This window comes from Bicyclus anynana, chromosome 6 (assembly GCF_947172395.1).
Source record: "Bicyclus anynana chromosome 6, ilBicAnyn1.1, whole genome shotgun sequence".
Taxonomy (NCBI): domain Eukaryota; kingdom Metazoa; phylum Arthropoda; class Insecta; order Lepidoptera; family Nymphalidae; genus Bicyclus; species Bicyclus anynana.
The window spans coordinates 13,872,002-13,895,382 of NC_069088.1; the positions used below are offsets into that span (position 1 = coordinate 13,872,002).

At 40.2% G+C, this 23,381-nt stretch overlaps 1 protein-coding gene across 1 annotated transcript; it reads right to left on the reverse strand.

Annotated features, from left to right (window-relative positions):
- Positions 1-102: 102 nt before the first annotated feature.
- On the reverse strand, positions 103-22,207 carry LOC112053618 (uncharacterized). Its single transcript, XM_052882060.1, has 17 exons — positions 21,876-22,207; positions 18,838-18,966; positions 18,016-18,121; positions 15,634-15,692; positions 11,654-11,865; positions 11,371-11,469; positions 8,433-8,537; positions 8,171-8,249; positions 7,509-7,726; positions 6,423-6,657; positions 5,912-6,013; positions 5,637-5,774; positions 4,635-4,946; positions 3,918-4,031; positions 2,904-3,053; positions 1,749-1,942; positions 103-1,313 (listed from the first exon to the last, which is right to left on the reverse strand). The coding sequence occupies exons 1-17, from the start codon at positions 22,125-22,127 to the stop codon at positions 1,178-1,180; spliced, it is 2,640 nt and encodes an 879-aa protein (XP_052738020.1). The 5' UTR covers positions 22,128-22,207; the 3' UTR covers positions 103-1,177.
- Positions 22,208-23,381: the final 1,174 nt, after the last annotated feature.

The following is a 23,381-nucleotide window of genomic DNA, read 5'->3' on the forward strand; positions in this document are numbered from 1 at the left end:
AATACAGTATTATAATATTTAAATTATTTAAAAGATAACACAGATACACCTCGTAATAATTTTTTTTTTTTGATTGACGTTTGTGGGCATTTACAGTGATATTTCTTGCTTGCTTACAACAGAATTAATACATTTTTGAAAATTTTATCTGGCCCGGTGTGAGTGTCGCTGTTAAGGCGCTTTTTTTGTATAATGACTTAGCCAAATTGCAACTGTCGCGACGTTAAACCAATATTAGCCACCTAGTCTGAAGAAACTGACTGATTTTTATTATTATAGATAGATGTTAAATACTCGTTACATAATATGTTTAAAACAAAAATTAAAAATATTAAAGTAAGTATAAAAGATTAAAATAGGTAACAAAAATATTTTAGAACAATCATTAAGGTTTAACGTTTAACTAACTTTTAAAATCTATTTGTTAAGTAATCCTATTTGAACGCATAGGCATAAATTTTCACTGATTTTTTTTTATTGAATTACCCCTGTACAATTGTACATAATAATAATCAACTCGTGTGGGTTTTATCAAATATATAGTGTTTTTCAGATAGCATGGGTACGGTGACAGTTCGTTTCACTCTTGAAAGTTTGCCGCGATTCACGATAATAGTACGTATTATGAACGTCATAAGGCAACTGTCACCGTACCTATGCTACCTGAAAAACACTTTCACAAAAAGTAATTCGCTGATATACCTACATATATTATGTCCCAGCAATCGGGTCGTTGATTTAACCGCGCCATTCATTCAAATGGTTAAAAATAACTAGCCAAGTTATAAATGGCAACGTTAACCAAGATGGCCGTATATTCTAGGTATTTAGAATTCAATTTAATTTAATCAATAATCCGTGGTTATTGATGACCATGAGTTCACAAATGACACCTGTTTCCCTAGTGACAGTTTGATACTGTGACGATCGCGTAAACGTAAACGCGAATTTCTAAGGAAATGAAACAGCGCCATCTAGTGGCACTACTGCACAACTGGCGTTTACGTTTACGCGATCGTCACAGTATGAAAACATTGAAAACTCCCCCTAGGCACTCTGAAAATAGTATAAAATTGATAAAATCTATGCCGGGGCTTATTGAACGGCCTAGGCAACCTATTAGCTGGCTAATTCAACCCGATGGCTGCGACATATTACATAGGCTCTGCAGGATGTGTCACACAATAATTTTGCGCGGCAAGATGCTCTTGAGCCTCAACTCGTGCACCACCATTGGAAAAGGCCTGCGACACGGCGCCGACGACGGCTCCGTCGTCATGTCAGCAGATGCGCGCCGGACCGTGTTTGTCCGTCTGAAAAGAGATTCATTGAGATTAGACGTAATGCAGATAAAAGGTATTCGAATCCCTCGGGAATAGTTTTTTTGTACAAGTTAGTCCTTGACTACAATCTCACCTGATGGTAAGTGATGATGCAGTTGATGCAGATGGAAGTTGTCCTCCTCATAACAGAACTATCTTGTTATGAGGAGGATGAAAATCCACACCCCTTTCGGTTTCTACACGGCTAAATCGCTTGGCGGTACGTCTTTGTCGGTAGTGTGGTAACTAGCCACGGCTGAAGCCTCCCAACAGCTAGGCCTGGACCTATTAAGAAAGCCTCAATCGGCCCAGCCGTGGATCGAACCCAGAACAGTATTGTAAATCCACCGCGCATACCACTGCGCCACGAAGGCCATAGCAGGTAATAGTAGTAGTAGGTATACCTGACTAGGGGGACAGTGTTACCTGTGCTTAGCGTCGCAGCAGCACGCCGCGGTGGTGATGGCGACGGCGGCGGCCTGGCGACGCTCGTGGCGCGAGCACACGCGGTGCGGATCCGAGCCCTCGTCTGTGAGTTCCACGGGTAAGCGTGCGGGCGCAGAGAAGCGTCGACACGAGCGCCACAGCGACGCATACGTGGGCGCCGCTACGCGCTCCACCTGTGTGGTAAGGGAGCTATTAATCTGTTAGTAGTTTGTGTTTGTTTACAGCATTACTGTGTAGTCTGACGACATATTGTTGCTGGTGTAATTACAGGCACAAAAGGCTTATCAACGAATACTTACGCCTCAAGTAAAATATGGACATACCGAAATCAGCACTTTGTTCTTCATTATTTCCAGCAGCTATAGGTAGGCAGGTATTTTGTGTAGGTATAGAATAAATAGAACGATAAAATAGATCATGGATATGTGCAATTATAATTACCTACATACGTACTGTAGCGCCTTCGTTAATGTATATCGATTATATATTTATCCTTACAGCCATTCTTACAACCACTTCTAGCACAGTCTTATGTTATGATTCACATACAGAGTAATTGGTCATATGTAGAAGATAAGTCCAGTTCTGGAATAGCATAAAGCTATCTATACAATTGTTTAGGACATCTCTAATATCTATTTGATGGTACGGGGGGCCTACAGGGGAAGATTGCTTAGGGCATCAAGTTACATTCATTTGGATATGGCATAGATAAAGGCAACTTGGTCGCTAACTATGGGCCTCATAAGAAGGCTCAGAGTCACACAGCGAGCAATGGAACGAGTTATGTTAGGAGTATCTCTGCGTGATCAAATCAGAAATGAGGAGATCCGCAGAAGAACCAAAGTCACCGACATAGCTCAACGAGTTGCGAAGCTGAAGTGGCAATGGGCGAGGCACATTGTTCGAAGAGCCGATGGACGTTGGGGTCCCAAAGTGCTGGAATGGCAACCCCGCACTAGTAAGCGCAGTGTTGGTCTACCCTCCACCAGGTGGACTGACGACATCCAGCGAGTCGCAGGGATTCGCTGGATGCAGGTGGCTCAGTATCGTGAAGTCCCTACAAAAGGCCTATGTCTTGCAGTGGACGTCCATCGGCTGATACGATGATGATGATGATGAAAGGCAACCAACCTCAAACGTGTTAGCCTTGCGTCTCCGGCGACGCGGCGCAGCTGCAGGCTTCTCGGGCCCCTTGCGACGCTGAGCGGTCGGCGCCGCGCCGAACAGCCCGCGCTCCTCCGCCACGCGGATCATGTACTTGGCGTCCAGTCTGGTGATCTCCTGAGGGACGCCTACTCTATCATACAATCACTCAAGGGTTAAGAGCACTGGACTACGCCACTTACGGGGCAGTGACGTCCAGTCGAGTAATCTCCTGCGGAACGTCTACTCTATCATACAATCACTCAAGGGTTAAGAACGGGGCGGATCCAGTTCTTGGCGTCCAGCCGATTGATCTCCTGCGGGACGCCTACTCTACGAGTATCATTCCATCACAGGGCACTGGACACTTAAGAGCACTGGACTACTCCACTCACGGGGCAGATCATGTACCTAGAGTCCTAGATACTTGGCGTCCAGCCGTGTGATGTCCTGCAGGACGCCTACTCTATCATCCAATTAATCAAGGGTTAAGAGCACTCAACTACTCCACTCTCGAGACGGATCATGTATTGGCGTCTAGTCTAGTGATCTCTTGTGGGACGCCTACTCTTCCTATTCCATCATACAATCACTCAAGGGTTGATAATCAACTGGATAATCGAGTCAATCAGAGGCGGGTTAGGTACCTTTCTCTCGCTAGTTTTAACGGAGTTCAAAAAAGGAAAAGGTTCTCAATTCGTCAGAGATTCTATTCTATTCTTGTTTAGGCGAGGTAGTGCTAGTTAGGGAGGTAAATTATATCCTATACCTATTATGCTAGCCACTCACCATCTAAAAAGTCCACGTGCCTGCAGCGCTAACAGCAGAACATCCGTTGAGACATATGCAAGCGATGTGCATGACATCATGCAGATCGTGACCAACACAAAATCAGTCTATCGGATGTCCTTCCGTTTGCGCTGCAAGAACATGAGCTTATTGGATGGTGAATGGCTAGCATTATACTCTTCTACTAAATCAGTAAAAATTTCAACAAATTACCTTTCTTTGAATCAGTCCCAAGTAGCAGCCGTCACGATCCAAAATGTAATTGATATCCAAACCATTACCGAGATCTGGTAACATTTGGGTTTCAAACAAATCGCACTCGGGTACCTGTTTATCAGAAATTTTCTTACACATTATTATGTTAGCAGCTAACTAACAGACTTCACCCGCGTGGAACCTGAATGTGCTGAATGTGCGTGGAACCTGAATGTGGAACCTGAATATGCAATGTTTTGTTATACCTGTTTGAAAGGGAATTAGGCAGTGTTTCTAATAAAAACTTCCAACGACTTTTTCAGTCACATCAAACAATTATCGTCATATTTACACAAACCCTTTCTCATGGAAAATCTCTACTGGTGAAAATCCGTTCAGTAGATTTTTAGTAGGTATATTGACACGCGGCGGAGGTCTTCGATAGAAATAGAAAGAGAGAAATTATAAATGTCCGTAGTACGAAAGCGGCTAAAAACGAGACGTATGTATGAACTGTGACGCAACTTGAGATGAAAGTCAGAAAGACGTAAGACGTAAAGTTTTACTTTGAGCAACATCCCAGTTCCCACAAAACAATTTGGGGGCTCGTCTGGGATTTGGTCAAAGATTATGCACAACAAAATTTAGTTCGAGGAAGAAAATACGAAGCGAGGTTGGTTGGTTACTCATACTCTAGTCCACCTTAATGAAAAAAAGCAAATATAGAGAACTCACATAAACGTCCGGGCTGTCTTTATCAGGATCCCTGGGGACAGGCTCGCTCTCAATGACCGCTGGTATGGGTCTCGTCTTGCTGGTCAAATGTCCAGCTCGTGTAGTAACGTTAGCGCTTTCTGCTCTCTTTTTAAGAACGTTCTGTTCCTCGGGATTCGGTCGAGCAGTCATCGGGGGTGAGGACATAGGTCGCTTTTTTGATTGGTCATCCTGCACTTTGGTATGCACTTGGTCCTCCTTGTCATCAGTTTCGTCTATCGATGAGCAGGAATCTTTTCTGACTGCTTCCGCTATTTCCCTGTGCTTTGGTGTCTGTAAAAGGAAACTATTTATCAGAAGAATGGAAAAGAAAAAAGTTCGAGAAATAGATACCTAATTAACGACAACCTATGGTTCCTTGTATTCTTGAAAAACTATTCTTGAAGATCTATAGTTTTAAATATTTAACTCCAATTGAACCAAACTAAACCAAAGAAAGAAGAATCAAAATCACTGATATAGCTCAGCCTGCGAGTCGTGAAGCTGAAATGGCAAAGGGCGGGACACATAATTCAAAGAGACGATAGACGTTGGGGCTTTAAGGTACTGGAATGGACCCTCCACAAGGTGGACCGAAGACATCAAGCAGGTTACAGGGAGTCGCTGGATGCTGATGCCGAGACCGTGGTGTTTGGAAGTCTATGCAAGAGATCTATGTCCAGCAGTGACGTCCATCGGCTGATATTGATGATGAACAACCGAAATGTTTTGAAAATGAGAAAAGAATTCTGCGACATGCTATTTTCGAATGGTGCCTGTAATGTCACAGGGAGCAAACAGTGACGTGTACTCCGAAAACCTGATCATGCGTATGTTGTCTAGTAGTGTGTGATGAGTGGCAAATCAGACAAATTTTCTGGAAAAAAGAAAAAACATCTAGAGGCAGTTAAGAGTGTCACGAGGTTCAGCGTTAACTCTGAAGGAAAATTTAAAAAAAAAAACCGAAATGTTTTGAATACTAACAGAGTGGTCTCTGTTCTTCTTCTTTAGTAACGCGTGTCTCTCCCGCGCCAGACGATTCGCTTCGGCAACCGCTCGTGTCACCTGCGCTTCGTTCTCTGCTTCCAGGGCTGAATGGGTCTCATATAAAATTAACTGGATCTGAAAACAAACTCAGGATTATAGCTCTCATAATGCTCGGTTTAGGAAAAATATCGTGACCACAGCGTTGCTCAATTTAACATCGTTAATATTTATTTTTGTAATAAATAGTACAAAAATGTCTAAGGCTAACTAACCTGAGGCTTAGACATCAGCGTTTTCAGTGTCTTCCTTTGTTCTTCCAGGATGGACTGAACACGCGCCCTCCCATTCGAGTCAATTTCAGACTCTGTAAGTATCTAAAAATATTGTAATTTTGTTATAAAGAGGAAAGGTTTGACTATTTGTTGTTCACTATTAAATACCAGTCCATGATGAAAATAGGCTAAATTTTATCCCCTTATTCCCGTGATTTATATCCATTTAAATACCCATATCCGGGTATCCCTATATCCCCTATTCAGCCACCACTTTGTCAATGTCACTGGTCACTAATGGGAAAAACAAAAAAAAAGAGCACGATAAATACCTTTAGCATTGCTAAGTCGCCACCTCTTCCACACTCCAAGTCAATAGGATCAGTGACAGCGGATTAAAAGTTTGGTGCCGTGACTAGCGCGGTCTCCAATCCCTCAAGAGTACTGACCACACACGGCCGAGCAGGTCGAATAAATCTAGTTCACCATATTTACTATACCTAATAGTTACCTCTAGCATAGCCAAGTCGCCGCCTCGTCCGCACACCAAGTCAATAGGATCAGTGACAGCGGAGTACGAGTTGGGTGGCGTGGCCAGCGCGGCCACGACTCCGTCAAGAGCACTGGCCACCAATGGCGTGTCACCATGAATGGGGTCACTCAGCACACACACTGAAGCTTGCGATTGTGGCAGGTCTGATGCATCTATGCCCAGCTCTTGTAAGGTACCTATGTAGCTTTCCACCCTACAATTATTATTGTATTAAAAAATAATTAGCAGACAAGACAATATATTCTACTTTTCTTTCGAACCCAAAAAAATACTTAATTATACAAATGGAAAAAAAAGAATATTTCTGTATAATGTAAAAATTAAAAACGAGTCCGAGCCTCACAGAACAGGAGATAGTTCAGGGGAATTATCTATTCCCTCTTCTTCATATCTGATGTAGCCCTTCCATTCTAGCAGAGATACTGCACTTGCCCAAGGACCCAACCTCCAGTGATGATGCTACGATTCCCTTAAGGAGATCCGGAGCTTACAGCAAATATTTTTACACAACAACAATAATAACTTCAATTTCAATAGTTTCAATAGCTTTACGTTTAAGGGAACGGATCTAATTCTGAAAGATCTAGGGATCGATCTACGGCCTTCGGATAACATACCAATGGATGGCCGTGGATCGAACCTTAGCGTTAAAACCGTTCGATAATAATCGAACCACTCCCATTACAATCAAAGTCACCGATATAGTATAGCTCAGTGAGCCGCAAAGCTTCAGTGGCAATGGGCTGTGGGTGGAGTGAATAGTTCGAGGAGCTTTAGGACGTTGGGGTCCCAAGGTGGCTGAATGATGACCATGCAACGGAAAGCGCAATGTTGGTCGACCCCATCAACATGTGTACTGACGACATCAGACGAGTCACAGGGAGTCGCTGGATGCAGGCGGCATCGGCAAGATCGTGGTGTTTGGAAGTCCATCGACTGATGAGAGTGAGTGACACCTACACGGACGTTATTTGAAAGGTAGGCGAACGTTAGACACATTTAAAGATACTAGTACTCATATAAAACTATAAAGAAAGCTCATACTTGTCTCCAGCACCAAATACGACCAGCTTTCCCAGTTCCGGAGTAGCAGGGGCGGCTGGTTTCTCAGCCTTCAGTATTGCAGCCAACTCCCTGAGCTGTGCTGCGAGGTATGCGGAGCAGCGTGGAGACGAGGCGTGCGTTTGAGCAACCACACCCATCAGAGCGTTGGCGCGGAGAGCCCGACACAAAGTTGATGCGCCTTCGCAGAATTCGCGTTCCTGCATACACATCTAACATCAGTGCGTTGGCGCGGAGAGCGCGACATAAAGTTGATGCGCCTTCGCAGAATTCGCGTTCCTGCATACACATCTAACTAAGTGACCCTAGATAATAAAATCTATAGGCATGTTTTGTCTACTTTTGAAATTTGTTTGCCTATAGATGTACTACAGACAAGTGGACACGTGTGTGATATTAAGCAGTTGGCAAACAGTGCGTTGGTGTGTAAAACTAAAGGAACATTCTTCTGCTTTCAACGAAACGAACCTTCAGCTCGTACACAAAAGCGCCTTGTTTGTCATCTTACCACTTTATCCAAAACTAGATGGACTTCCCAGGATAGATTTACACTTTCCGTTCGTTCCAGGATCGATATAAAATCATTTTGATACAGAACTTACAGTTTTAAGCCTAGTAAGTCTATCTAGTGCATAGGAACATACCTGGAGAACTATCACACCATCCTGAACCAAATCCAATTTTCCAATGCTGATATTGTCTGGTGGACGAAGCGTTATAAATCTGAAAGTACGAATAAGTATTGTTAACGGTTTATTTTTAAATAATAATTTTACTCTACAAAATTTGTCTATGGTATAATATCACAAATCAATCATATTCGATCGATCGATCGAATATGATTGATTTGTGATTGTGACGCTGATGATAATTGTCGACGAGTATAATACCTAAATATCTACTGACCTTGGACAGACACGATCAAATCTATATTCTCCCGCGCAAAGCTGACGAGAATGGCTATATGAGTATCCCAATTGGTGGAGTTTCTTAATGAGCTGAGCTATTTTTCTGTAACAAAAAATATGTTGCCAGTGATAAACTACGGATCCGAGACTTGTCGCTAACTGTGGGCCTTCATATGAGGCTCAAAGTCACTTAGCGAGCGACGGGGCGTGTTATGCTTGGGTGTTTCACTTCGTGATCAAATAAGAAGGCTCAAAGTCACTCAGGGGGCGATGGAGCGAGATATGCTTGTAGTTTAACTGCGTGATCAAATTAGAATTAAGGCTTAGACCATTAAAAAGAACGTTGAAGAACCAAAGTCAGAGGCATAGCTCAGCTATAGTCATACATTTTTAACTTTAAACGCATTAATGCTAGCCAAAAATTAAAGTTTAGCGAATGGGCTACTGTAGGCATCTATAAAAGTAGAGATAAATTGTACGAGTTGTACGAGGAAAAACAATATAATCAAACGCGAACTTATTTAGATTACGTAAAAAGTTACTCAATAATTTTTAAACGTGTTTGTATTCTTGCGAAATCGTTACACATCAAACAGAAAATAATTGAGTCTGAGAACAAGATACAAACCACCTGGAACATAATTAATAGAGAATCAGGAAAAATCAAACCGCGGGATATGAGTTTTGAATTAATTGTCAATGACAAAAAGGTAAACACTGATATCGAGGTTGTTAATGCCTTTGAAGATTTTTTCCAGAATGTTCCTATCTTGTTAACTGATTCACTAGATTCGTCTGCTACGGAAGCCCAGAGACTATTAAGAGGCAATGTTAAAGAGTGCAACGTTCTTTTTGAATTTCACCACATAACTGTATCAGACATTAAAAGATCTTTCAATTTATTAAAATTAAAAAGAACCGGAGATCTGTGGGGCATGTCAGTGAAAGTAATATCTAATATAATTGATATCATTGCTCCCCACTTAGCTATTATTTTTAATGAATGTGTGGACTTAGGTATTTTTCCGAACCTAATGAAGCATGGCAAATTGATACCACTTTTCAAATCAGGAGACAAATCAGATCTTAATAATTATAGACCGATTACAAAATTGCCAACACTTAGCAAGGTCTTTGAAAAAATCATATTAAATCAACTTTTATGTCATTTTAATTTAAATAACTTGCTTCATCCTGAACAGTATGGTTTTACAAAAGGTCGCAATACAACTGATGCAGGGGCTAAACTTTTAAAACATATTTATGAAGCATGGGAAGGTTCTAAGAATGCAATTGGTGTGCTCTGTGATCTGTCCAAGGCGTTCGATTGTGTTGACCATAACACGCTTCTACTCAAGTTAAGCCACTATGGCATCAAAAGTGTTGCACTCGATCTCATTGCCTCTTATCTCAGTGATAGAACACAGAAGGTATGCATAAATGATATAAAGTCGCACGGTTCCACTACCATAATGGGCGTCCCACAGGGTTCAATTCTGGGTCCTTTTCTATTTTTAGTGTACATAAACGATTTACCATACCATGTCAGCGGCATATGTGAGATTGTACTGTTTGCTGATGATACATCCTTAATTTTTAAGTCCGACAGAAATAAAGATAACTCTGACGACGTAAACCGTGCCATATCGCATGTGTCGCATTGGTTCACTGCAAATAATCTACTTTTGAATGCTAAGAAAACAAAATGTATTGAGTTTTCATTGCCAAATGTTATAAAACTAGATAAGTCTATAATGATCGATGGTGAAACACTAGAAATGGAGAGTTCCAAGGTTTTCCTGGGAGTGACCTTGGATTGTAAACTTCAGTGGGGTGCTCATATAGAAAAACTGTCTGGTAAACTTAGCTCAGCGGCATTTGCCGTGAGAAAAATAAGACAGTTTACTGATGTCGATACAGCTAGGCTTGTTTATTTTGCGTACTTTCACAGCGTAATGTCTTACGGTATTTTATTGTGGGGCAAGGCTGCCGATATACAATCTATATTTGTACTTCAAAAAAGAGAAATTCGAGCAATATACCAATTAAAATCACGCGAGTCCCTTCGTCAAAAGTTTAAAGAAATAGGTATACTAACAGTAGCCTGTCAATATATATATATAACTGTATAATATATGTAAGACAAAATATTAATTTGTACAAACGAAAAGGAGATCTAAACCCACGTCTTACTAGACACGGGCATAAGTTAGTTATTTCTGCATATCGTCTCCAAAGAGTAAAAAAATCTTTTGTAGGTTTGGGTGTACTCTTCTATAATAAGATCCCCAAGACTGTGATGGACCTGCCAATGCATAGCTTTAAGCAATGTGTTAAAAAACATTTACTTAGTCGAGGGTACTACAACATTGATGAGTTCCTTAATGATAAAAATGCTTGGAGGCCGTTGGATCAGCTTCCACCTTCACACAGGAAGTAAAACTATAACAAATGTAAACAGTAATTGTTATCAATTGTAAATTATAATACTGTATGACTTTTTCAAAAGAGCAACTGTTGAGTTTCTTGCCGGTATCTTCTCAGCAGGACCTGCCTTCCGAACCGGTGGTAGAATCTTTACAAATAGTCAACTGACGTGTCAAAAGTGCTTGTAAACTGAGCCTACTTGAAATAAATGATTTTTGATTTTGATTTTGATTTTGCCACATAACTCATAAGCCGATAGACGTTGGGGTCCCTAGGTGCTGGAATGGTGACCCCACATTAGAAATCTCAGCGTTTATTGACCCCCTACTAGGTGAACCGAGAACATCATGCAGTTGCAGGGAGCTGCTGGATGCAGGCGGCAGGAGACCGTGTTGTTTGGAAGTCCATGCAAGATTCTATATCAGCAGTATGTGCCTATGTCAGCAGTGGACGTCCATCGGCTGTTAATGATGATGATGATGCTGATGATAGAGAATTTTTCTACTCACTTTGCCTTGAAAGTGTTCACCCATCCAGTGACAGTATCCTTGTTAACGCAAGCGGATATTCGTTCTTCTCGTAAGTGTGCCGGTAAGAGGTCCGCTAACCTGTACGATGCAATAAAGAAAAAGCTCAGGGCTTAAGATGTGTGAACCATATATACATATGTGTGGAGAGAATTGATATAAGACATAATGATGGATTTCCTATTACCATCACAGGTGGTGCTGGTGGCCTACTGATTTGTCAACCAACTATTACTACAAAAAGAAGGTAAGGTAATAAAATTACGAGAGAGCCCTATTCTTTATCCTTATTCGGGCGATGGCTGCAGCAAAGTGGACCCTTTCATCCCATATGGCGGCTTCCACTTCCTTGAAGGGATATCCAGCCTCATCCAACAGGCGCGTCGCTCGCTCTATCTCTGCCCGTGGTCTGGACATCCATCGCCGCCGCGCTACTTCCATTAGGAACAACCATGTTGTGTGCCGGTATTCTGAAAGCTGTCAAAAAATTGTCAATAGAGTAATACATTCAAGGTGTACACAGCACTTTAGAGTATAAACCCTCCAAGTTTATTGTGCTATGGATAACAACTATCCGCTTTGGAACTGCCTGGTGGGTCTAAGCTCCACATCCACTCTTCTATTAGAAAGTAGGCTAGCTCCATAGTGGGCTGATATCAATGGACTACCTAATATTGATGTTTTTTAAGAAAACTACGTTGATATACGTAAGTAAGTTCCTATACTGTAATTTGATGCAATCTTGAACCTATTGGCCTGAAAATAACCCTGAAGCTAAATAGGTATTTAAGATCAAGATACAAAATATCGTTCAGTAGAACAATTGCATAAATTTTCTCAGATTTTAACGAAGCCTTCAATGCAAGAATTGATAGCGTTGTAAATTCTTTACATAATCGAAAATTTCTCTACAAAATTCTAGTTCAGCTGCAATATCATGTCATGTATTATTATGCAACGACTGAACTCAACAGCTCAAATCATAGGGCGCACAGAAACTGTCTTATGGTGCTGATAGACTTGAGCAATCACTTGTAATGAGCATTCGTGCGAATGTCACATCACAGAAACATTTTAGCGAGCATTCTAGCGAGCTGATTTGCTTTATCGAATCGAGCGTTCGCTAGGATTCTCAAGATGTTCGTAGGTAGTAATATTTGGCTCTATGCTCGGTTCGTCTCGTTGTTCAGTTCGCCAAATATACCTAAATACGGGCGGAGACTGCTCGATGTTCTGTTACAAGTGAATACCCAAGTTTATCAGTACCTTTAGGGTCTACTCGTCACAGACAAAACATAGTACAAGTCATTTGATTTCCCTATTTTTTCTCCCTTCTAACTATTGTTTTACGCAACCCTTATTGTAGAAGCGATGTGGGTCTAGCCCCATAATTCCTCTGCTTTAAGGAGGCTCTCAGAAGTGAGCCATTAAAATGTCCAAAGAGTAACTAATTATATGCACAGCTAGAGCGTGCTATCTAAGCGATAACACTCAAAACTAAATGTCTTTTGACGCCATTTCCAGTGTTATTATTAATCGGATCCACTTTATCAGATTGGTAACCGCAAAGCTACATATTTTCACCAAAATAACCGCTCGTACATACAAAGCTCGTTTCCGTGAGCGTCCTCAAAGAAAAATAAATGGTTTCGGTCACGAGAGCGCCATAATGTGAGGTAGATGGGGCCATATTTTTTGCTGTTACATCTTGTCGAATGTGCTTTTATCGAAGTTATTGCTCGGTAATGACATTTCTTTAACCTTGGAAGCTTTGCCATGCAACCTTCTATAATGTTTCAAGAGCGTTATAGTTTTATTTATGTAGAGGCCTACCTATTGACCGGAGTTGTATGTATGTACTTATACGAGTAGATACAATCTATACTAATATTATAAATGCGAAAGTAACTCTGTCTGTCTGTCTGTTACCTTTCACGGCTAAACGGCTGAACCGATCAAGATGAATTTTAGTATAACGGTATATGAGGTCTTTGAGCAAAACATAGGATACTTTTGACCCTAAAATAAAAATAGAATGGGGTAAAACAGTGGTTGAAAGTTTGTATGGAAAGTCGTTAATTTTTAGAGTAAAAAAAATATTCATATATCATAAAAAATACGAAATATAATGCGATTCGAAAATTATTAAAATTCAACCCCTAATGTGGTGAAATAGGGATTGAAAGTTTACATTGATTTACACGCGGACGAAGTCGCGGGCGTCCGTTATTAATAACACACATAAAGGCGAAAATTTGTGTGTGTGTGTTTGTAAAGGAGGACTTTTACGTTGCGGCTTGGCTGAAATTTGGAATTGATTTTTTTTTATATTTGAAAGAATATTTGCCATAATATATTTGTTAGAGCGGTCGGACTCATCACGGAGGGGTGGTGGTTGGATCGCCGCCCGTTGGTCTATTGTCATACCCACTCCTAATACAATCTTTCCGGATTAGTTGGAATGGGAATATTGGTCATAATTAAAATGACAAATATTAAAAAAAAATGCGAATATTCTCATTTCCCTCCAACTAGTCGGGAAAGACAGTGTTAGGAGTGGGCACGACAATAGTAGGTACAGCGGGCGGGGATCGAACCCCGACTACGCGGTGATGAATCCCTTCACCGTTGAGCTATTAAGGCTTCAATTAAATATCATGGTTTGAACGCAAGAGATGCATAAACAATTTTGTCCGTATGAAACGAAAGTATGCGAAGTTATGTGGGATAGCAAAACATTGCATGACGTAGGTACATTTGAACACTAGCTATATCGTGAAAGTTTTCAAAAATGTTGCCGACAGAACTTCCATCTTCATACAAAACGTATAAAAGAGCAGCAAACTAGAAATGGAGACATGTCGCCTCTGACAACCGTTGTCACAATAAGAACAAGTATAGAATAATAGTGAGCTAAAGTCTGGCAAGTTCGTTGATATGCGGGCGACGGGGGGAAACATTTGGGTGTGAAATCGTGCGTGCGGAGAAGTGAGGTATATCAGTCGTGGGTGTTTTATTCATAACACACCCCCCGGCCCGCGCAGACCTTCGAGAGTGCTAAGAATTTGCCAAGCTGTATCCTAATGGTATGTCTAGGGTATACCTTCGATTATTTTAAAGACCTGAAATGCCGGCTCTACGCGTCTTATTAATTCTACGTTGGTACCCGTTAAAAAACATTAAGCACGCCGTTGGGTCTCGTCTCGAGACGTGATAGCCCAGTGGATATGACATTTGATTCGGAGGGCTTAGGTTCAAATCCGGTCTGGGCTATACCTCCAACTTTGTCAGTTATGTGCATTTTAAGACATTTTTTATCACGTATCTCAAACGGTGAAGGAAAAACATCATGAGGAAACCTGCATACCTGAGAATTCTCTAAGTGTGGGAAGTCTGCCAATCCGCATTAGGCCAGCGTGCTGGACTAAGGCCTAACAGGAAAGGAGGAAATTCGTGCTCAACAGTGAGCCGAATATGGATTGTTAATGTTTTATGGATTGTTATTGTTGGTTCCCTTATTACTAGCAAACCAATGTGTATGCGATACTTTACATCAAAAGAAAACTATCGTAGGTACTTCCTATCTACCTCTCGATTGGCAAGTACCTGCTATACTTGGTATAACTACGTACACGTGAGGTCGGTAGGTATACGTACGTAGGTATCTACCCGGCTATTGACTACCCGCCAATCTATGCAGTTTTACAAAATTGGCCTAGTTTTAGAACAAAACGCAAACGAGACATTACGAGTTTGCGGAAAGCTGAATTCAGAATTGTTTATTATCTAAGTACCTACCAGTCTTGGTATTTTTATTGGAAAATAATAAGGCTTATTTTCAGCTTAACATTACCATTCGACGGCCTCCGTGGCGCAGTGGTATGCGCGGTGGATTTACAAGACGGAGGTCCTGGGTTCGATCCCCGGCTGGGCCGATTGAGATTTTCTTAATTGGTCCAGGTCTGGCTGGTGGGAGGCTTCGGCCGTGGCTAGTTACCATCCTACCGACAAAGACGTACCGCCAAGCGATTTAGCGTTCCGGTACGATGTCGCGTAGAAACCAAAAAGGGGTGTGGATTTTCATCCTCCTCCTAACAAGTTAGCTCGCTTCCATCTTAGATGGCATCATCAATTACCATCAGGTGAGATTGTAGTCAAGGGCTAACTTGTACAGAATAAAAAAAAGCTTGATCTATGGACACGAACTGAGATGAGGTTATGTGTGCAAAGCAAATTAAATCATACCTCTGGATAGTCGCCAAAAAAATCTATGTCTTCTATTCCTTGATCCAGTATTGTTTTGTCTGAAAAGTAAAGAAAAGAGCAATGTAAAGTTAGCATCCACTTTCCACTCTGCATCTGCTGCCTAATATTTTTAAGGTAACAATTATTATATTTTTTTCAAGTAATTAGTTGACAGATCCAGCAGATGGTAGGTATACGCGCATATTTTTTAATGGCAAGGCACTTGAAATTTCAAGAGTCACTTACAAAGATTTTTTGTAAAATCACTAAAATCATTTGTGTCACATCACTAAAATCATGTGTGTTTTTCTCCTAAATCGAGTAAAATCTTGTAGTTCGATCCAGTGACGTAGCGTGCCTAGGGTCCTAGGGCCCTGTATCAAAATTAGTTGGAGGGTCTAAATAAAGGGTACTCACGAAAGAATCAAAAATGCTTTCTTAAAATAAACATGACAGTGACCTATGTAGGATGTTTTCAACTTTTAGAATTTAAACTATCGTGAGTGTTATTCATATTAATTGATTATGAAACACGGCTAAAACTCACGGGATATTAGGTCGGAGTATGCCCGAATAGTTCCGAATAGTTTGGATCGTGCCGCATTGCAAGAACCAGCTCTTGACTAAGGGTCCCGTATGGGTTCGAAACGAGTCAGGCATACTCCGACCTTATATCACGTGAGTTTTAGCCGTATTTCATAATCAACTAATATCTATAGGCAGTTTTTTTATATATTTTTTTTTCCGAGAAGATTTTCACTAATGTTTGCTTTTACACGTAAGGGGCCCCTTCAGTATGGCGATAAAGCTACGCTGGTTCGATCGGTAATCTGCAACTCTAAAAATACCTGAATACGAAAGCGATGTAACAAAATTAATCCACCGTTAACAGCTAAAATAGAACCGTTCAACACACGCTAGTGTTTATCGCAACAATCGCTTCGGTGTTTTGTGATAAAAGTTAAATAGCGTTATACCTACCAAGTCCCGAAGGTCAAAGTTCGCGTGAGACAATATCACCTACATAGCCGTGAAAATCTTTCACGCGCCAACTTTACTACCACGACACCCACTTACGAATATTTCCTGCTGCTAGACATATTTTAAGGTTCTTTATAGGGATGAGGGTTTTACGATCATCGTGTTGGGTGATTTACGACATGAAAGTCACGAACAATTTCAATAGCGCGATACTAAAACGGATTTTTTTTCACTCTTTATTGCTGTGCCGTAAAAAACATGATTTAATAATACGCATAGATGTAAATGTATAAAACTGTTATATAAAAATGCAAAATATTCAAAATTAGATGTTGCGTGAAACTCTTCCGTTCGAGAAGGAATTTTTTATTTTGTAGGTACAGTTACATGTACCATGTGTATGTAGTACATACTTGGTTAAAAAACATTAAGCACGCCGCTGAATAGCCATTCTGATAAACACCAAGCTAAGTTTTAACAAGAAGGCAGCTTCACTCCTGCAGCGTCTTGATGATAGCCACAACAGCATCCTAGGGTCAATACAGGAGAGGCTGAGCTGCCCAGTAGTAGCACGATGGCTAGAGGTGGCCGTAGGCCATATTTGTAAGTAGAGTAATATAACTCTACATATATGTTTAGGTTCAGGATAAAAATTGTTACTACTCTCACTAACTCTTCTAGATTAATTTTCAATTATATGGTGTAAACCGAAATAAAAAGTTATTTATTTATTTAATAAAATCAACTAAATCAAATTTCGTATCCTTAGTTATTTTTCTCAAATAGGCCTATTTGAAAAACACTCCTCTTCAGTGAGGACCGTGATGATTTACGGATTTATTTTGCAGTTTACACATGTAAGTAATACGGCGTAGATACAGACAGTCACATGCTAAATTAGGATGGATAGGATATTTTACAAGATAGAGCTCTACCATCTTAGACTGCACCATCATCAAATCATCAATGAAAACGTTTAAATCTGCAAATCTTTAAAATGACATTACGTAAATGAATATTAAATGCAGATATAATGCAAACTGCTTATAGAATAATAATTTTCAGTAGTATTCTTACATCCATCTTACAAGAGCCGTGATAGCCCAGAGGATATGACCTCTGCCTCTGAATCGGGAGGGTGTGGGTTCGAATTCGGTCCGGGGCATGCACCTCCAATTTTTCAGTTGTGCTTTTAAGAAATTAAATATCATGTTTCTCAAACGGTGAAGGAAAAACTTCGTGATGAAACCTGCATACCAGAGAATTTTTTTATGCTCTGCGTGTGTGTCTGCCAATCCGCATTGTGCCAGCGTGGTGGACTATTTGGCCTCTCATTCTGAGAGGAGACTCGAGCTCAGCAGTGAGCCGAATATGGGTTGATAATGATTGATTGATTCTTACATCTAAACACGTCGTAAATGAGAGAGTAGACGCATCGCATTTCTTGTTCGTCCGCGAAGTTCACATGCATTGGCGGCTTGCACAGAAGTCGGGCGGCTTTCAGGACCTTCACAAAAGAAATATTAGTATGTATCTCTGGACTGTAGGTTAATGAATTTTGGGTACCTATTTCTCGTTGAAATATTAATTGTAATACGTCTAATTACCACGGTATTTAATAGAGATATAATTAAAGATGATATTTACAGCTAAAATATATTTTAAGTTTTAAAGAACCGTATCTAGATTTAGCAAAAATCTTTTATTAAATAGTAAAAATGAATTCCGTTGTTTAAAAATCAAGCGAACCAAGGATTTTTATGGGGTAAAGGTAGGTAGCCTTCGTTCTGCTCCAAGTTTCAATTTCTGATTTTAAAAAGGTTTCTATAACAAGTTTCATCCTTTGGTAAAGCTATGAAAAGTAACCAATCAATCAATTAATCGAAATTTGTTTATTGCGAATTCAGGTTACAGTCAGATCTTATTGAAATAAACACCAAAATTCCGTCTTACAGCTTGCAATATCATTATAAAAACACATAACATTGTAATTTACAATAATCAATTCACACATATTAATTATTTGTACAGTGATTAATTAATTAGTACCTACATTGAATATTTTAAAGAAATAACCATGCAAAACAATAACTCTAATTCTAACAGACCGGCAGACTTATTTTCGCATTTATAATATTAATATGGAGTATGCATAGTAAAGTTTTTATAAATATCAGAAGTGGGATTATAACACAATTGTATGAGTGTTTGTGTATTTGAAACCTGCTCTATATCCCAAGCTGGCCCCGGCGCAGCGCGGACGGGGACGGGAGGCGGCGCGTTAGGGTTCTTGGTGACCACCACATGGTTCCATGGCGCCCACAGCTCCGGTGGCTCCTCCATTGGCTTTTTCTCATCATGTATGACTTCATCCCTGCAATGGAATATAAAACTATGTACTATATATGTATATATAAACTATGTATGTATGTATGTATCTATGTACCTACAGCCTATACTTAACGCAGTCATAGAACCAACGCCAGGGCACTGTTCATTAATGGTAGGCGTCCACATATCCGCACCGAAAATCGGGCTTATCAAACAGTTGGATGATTCTTTGAAAGTCATACAAGTGCGCCCACTGACATAGTACAAATCGCCTGAATCTAGCGTTTTTTTTATTCTTTACAAGTTAGCCCTTGATTACAATCTCACCTGATGGTAAGTGACGATGAAGATGGAAGCGGGCTAACTTGATAGGAGGACTGTCCTACATGACATATCCGATCTAGATATAGAAGATAAGATGTTGTAGGGAAAACGATAGCTGGAAGGCCATAGCTTCGCATTGCGAGCCAATTTTGACGGCCTCCGTGGCGCAGTGGTATGCGCGATGGATTTACAAAACGGAGGTCCTGGCTAGTTACCACCCTATCGACAAAGACGTCATCGCCAAGCGATTTAGCGTTCCGGTACGATGCCGTGTAGAAACCGAAAAAAGGTGTGGATTTTCATCCTTCTTCTAACAAGTTAGCCCGCTTATATCTTAGACTACATCATCACTTACCGTCAGGTGAGCTTGTAGTCAAGGGCTAACTTGTAAAGAATAAAAAAAGAATACGCTTCGTACGAGTCGGGACGTGACATAAACCATGTATGTATATTGTATACAGATTACTACCTGGCAGTTCTATGATAAAAAGGTGAAGGAGAAACTAAATTGAAAAATTCCTGGGCACGCTCTCTGAAATAAATATTTTCATTTTGAATTCGCTTCCCTCTGCCGCTATTTTCCCGCGCTCCTGTCTCATTTCTGTAGTTTGTTTTAAAATTTAATATATAAAGTATCAACAAAGTTCGCTTCAATAAATTAAGTACGGTACAATATTTACGTTTGTCCAGTTTTAGCAGGTCCATCAAACATATCGGGCCATTTTTTTCCTCAATTGGTTCCGAAAAAGTCTGAAAATTATGACAGTTTTAACTGATGAGCCCAGTATAGCGGCGTGTCGCCATTTTCGATTTTTTTAATGGTGGATTTTTCCGTTTCAAAACAATTTTACTAATTACGATTTGTGTAGAAATTATTATATTTTAATGTCTTGTAAATTATTTAATAAAAACAGCGAGAGTATATTTTTATGAAAGGTTTTGACAATAAATAATGACAGGAACGCTACAACTTTTTAAAAATTTTAATTAAATGTAGTTTTCATGCTATACCTACTTGTATAGGTAGGTACTCTCTGTATTTTCTATAAAAAAGGTATTTTTTTTGCTCTTTCGAAAGTTTCATATCAACATATATTACGTATTCCTCCTGTTAGGTACAAGATAAATTTAAACTTAGTTTCTTAAAAATTTGTAGTTGTTAGCATTTGCATGACAGAATAAAAGATAATTCATCCATCATTGCAAAGTTTCGCATTATTCCGCATAATAAGACTGAAATTATAAGCCTTAAGGTTAAAGAAAAGTAGCTAATACGTATTCACTTCACTTTATTTGTAGCTATTTGAGGGCGCAGTTTAATTTATAAATATAGAGTAAAGAATGAAAAGCAGCAATAATATATCACTCAAACAACGCATGTGAAGGGTAAATTGCTGTAGCTTTAACCTATTACTGAAGCACTAGGGCGTCCAAACATACAAACATTTACGGACTTGTAACATCACAGTCTTAAAAGGCCGCCAAACACAACTTGCTTTCAAATTCAAATAAGGCTACCATATGATGAAAATGCATACATAAATACGTACGTTCTCATTAATAAAATATGTACCTACCTATATAAAAATTTATCATTTTGTTATCTGTTTACAGCGCTTTTCTGACTCTATCTCGAAGCACATACGATCTCTTTCTTCTCTCACTCCACTACTAATCCAATCTATTTGCTATGTAATAGCGAAAGAAAATAGCATTAATTCACTAGAATTAATTAACATCTTAATTCGCTAACTGTTTAAAAGACACTTTTCGCAAGACCCACTATGCGGTTGTCCTGTTTTTTCGTAATCAATGTTTGTCGACCTACATGTGATAGTAATCTACTGGCATAAGTTCATGGCCACCATGCTCATGCATTACCATGGTATTTTAACAACATTGCTCATATTAACGAACAAAACTAAAGTGGCAAATAAGGAATGGTTTTAAAAAAAACCTACCTATTGTATTTTGGTACCCACTCGTACCGACCATAAACATCGACTACAATAATGTGAACATGTTGTGAATTACATTACCTATTCAAGTAATTAAGAAATTAAAAACCTTACTTCGCAAAAATATTTGAATAGGTACTTACTTATCTATATCTATACTCTATACGCTTCGCTTCGCTTTATATATAAAGCTGAAGAGTTTGTTTACGAATTACTGGTCCGATTTGAAAAATTATTTTAGTGTTAGATAGCCCATTTATCGAGGAAGGCTATAGGCTTTATATTATCCCCATTTACCTACGGGAACGGAAACCACGCGGGTAAAAACGCGCGGCGTCAGCTAGTTAGATATATTTTTCAAATATACTTAAAGGTACTATGTATGGAAACCACGGCTCGCATAGTCATCACGATACTGAGCCACCTGCATCCAGCGAATCCCTGCGACTCGCTTGATGTCGTCAGTCCATCTGTTGGGGGGTCGACCAACACTGCGCTTACCAGTGCGGGGTCGCCATTCCAGCACCTTGGGACCTCAACGTCCAACGTTCTTTGTAGATGGACCAACAAAATAACACACAGCCAAAAATTATAACAAATGTATATAGAATACTCCTTTGCATTGGGGTCTAAAACCTTGGTTTATACTTGCCCATCATCATCATTATCATCATCCAATGTCTTCTGCATCTCCACCAGCATGAAGTACTGAGTGAGCCGGTACTCCTTGTCGCTGGGCAGCACCAGTCTCTCGGCTTCACTAGTGTCACCCTCCTGTCTTGCCGCGTCCTCTTGTACGAGCAATTCGGCCAGCAACTTCGGGTAGACGCTGAACAAATTGCCGTCACTGTACTCACTGAGAACGACCCATAGGGCATTGGAATCGTATTTGTCCGGCATTTTGTCATCGTTAAACGTTTACTTGATTAAATAAGTTTAGTTTTATAACTTAAAAGTACGATTTTTCTCTATCTCGTATCGTACTCGCACATCTTAAGTAAAATCTTCACAATTCGATTTAATAGATTGAAATTGCAACTCTCGATAGATAAGAAATGAAAATAACACATAAATTAAACTTTGTGCAGTTTAATGCTTTTATTTTTATTAGGAAGGTCTTTATTATCTACTAGCGGACGCCCGCGACTTCGTCCGCGTAAATTTCGATGTCAACTTTACTACTACCCCTACCCTACCCTACCACTACCCCAACCCTACCCTACCCAACCCCTACATCTACCCTACCCCTACCCTACCCTACCCCTACCTCTACCCCCACCCTACCCCTACCCTACCCCTACCCTACCCCTACCCTACCCCTACCCTACCCCTACCTTACCTACACCCTACCCCCATCCTACCCCTACCCCCATCCAACCCCTACCCTATCCGTACCCTATCCCTTTCCTACCCCTATCCCACCCGTACCCCTATCTCACGCCTATCCTACCCCTACTCTACCACTTCCGTATCCTACCCGTACCTCTACCCTACCACTACCCTACCTCTACCCCTACCCTACCAATACCCTAAACCCGGCCCTAAACCTACCCTACCCCTACACTACCCCTACGCTTCTCTAACAGTACCCTACTCTACCCTGTAACTTCTCTATCTTACTCCTACCCTTAGCAAAATCGGTCCAGTCCTTCGAGAGTGGTGGTATGACCAAGGGAAATAGAGACTTCTATGCTAATAATAAAAGTTCGTGTGGTTGTAGGAGGTAATCTCTGGATCTACTGGACCGATTTGGATAATTGTTTTACCAATAGAAAGCTACGTTATTTGCGAGTGTCATAAGCTATGTTTGATCCCCATATTCACACGGGAACGGGAACTACGTAAATGAAAGCGCCGGGCGTCATATAGCGGAATTTCTGCGTCTTTTAGAAATTTTGTATTATCTCCGAAACTATTTAAGTAATTAACATACTGTAAAGGGCAAATCTTATCTCCTTAATATCCTTGTAATTATTAAATAATTTATTTTAATAAGGATTAAAGTTAGTTGTATAAATAATGACGTAAACCTAAGTATATAAAATTAATAATTTTTAAAACACAAAAGGTACTATATCTGCTAATAAATAGAAGATAGATATATGGCGTCGCGGACTTTTTTGTACAACTTTTAAAGATACATAAAGCCTCCAT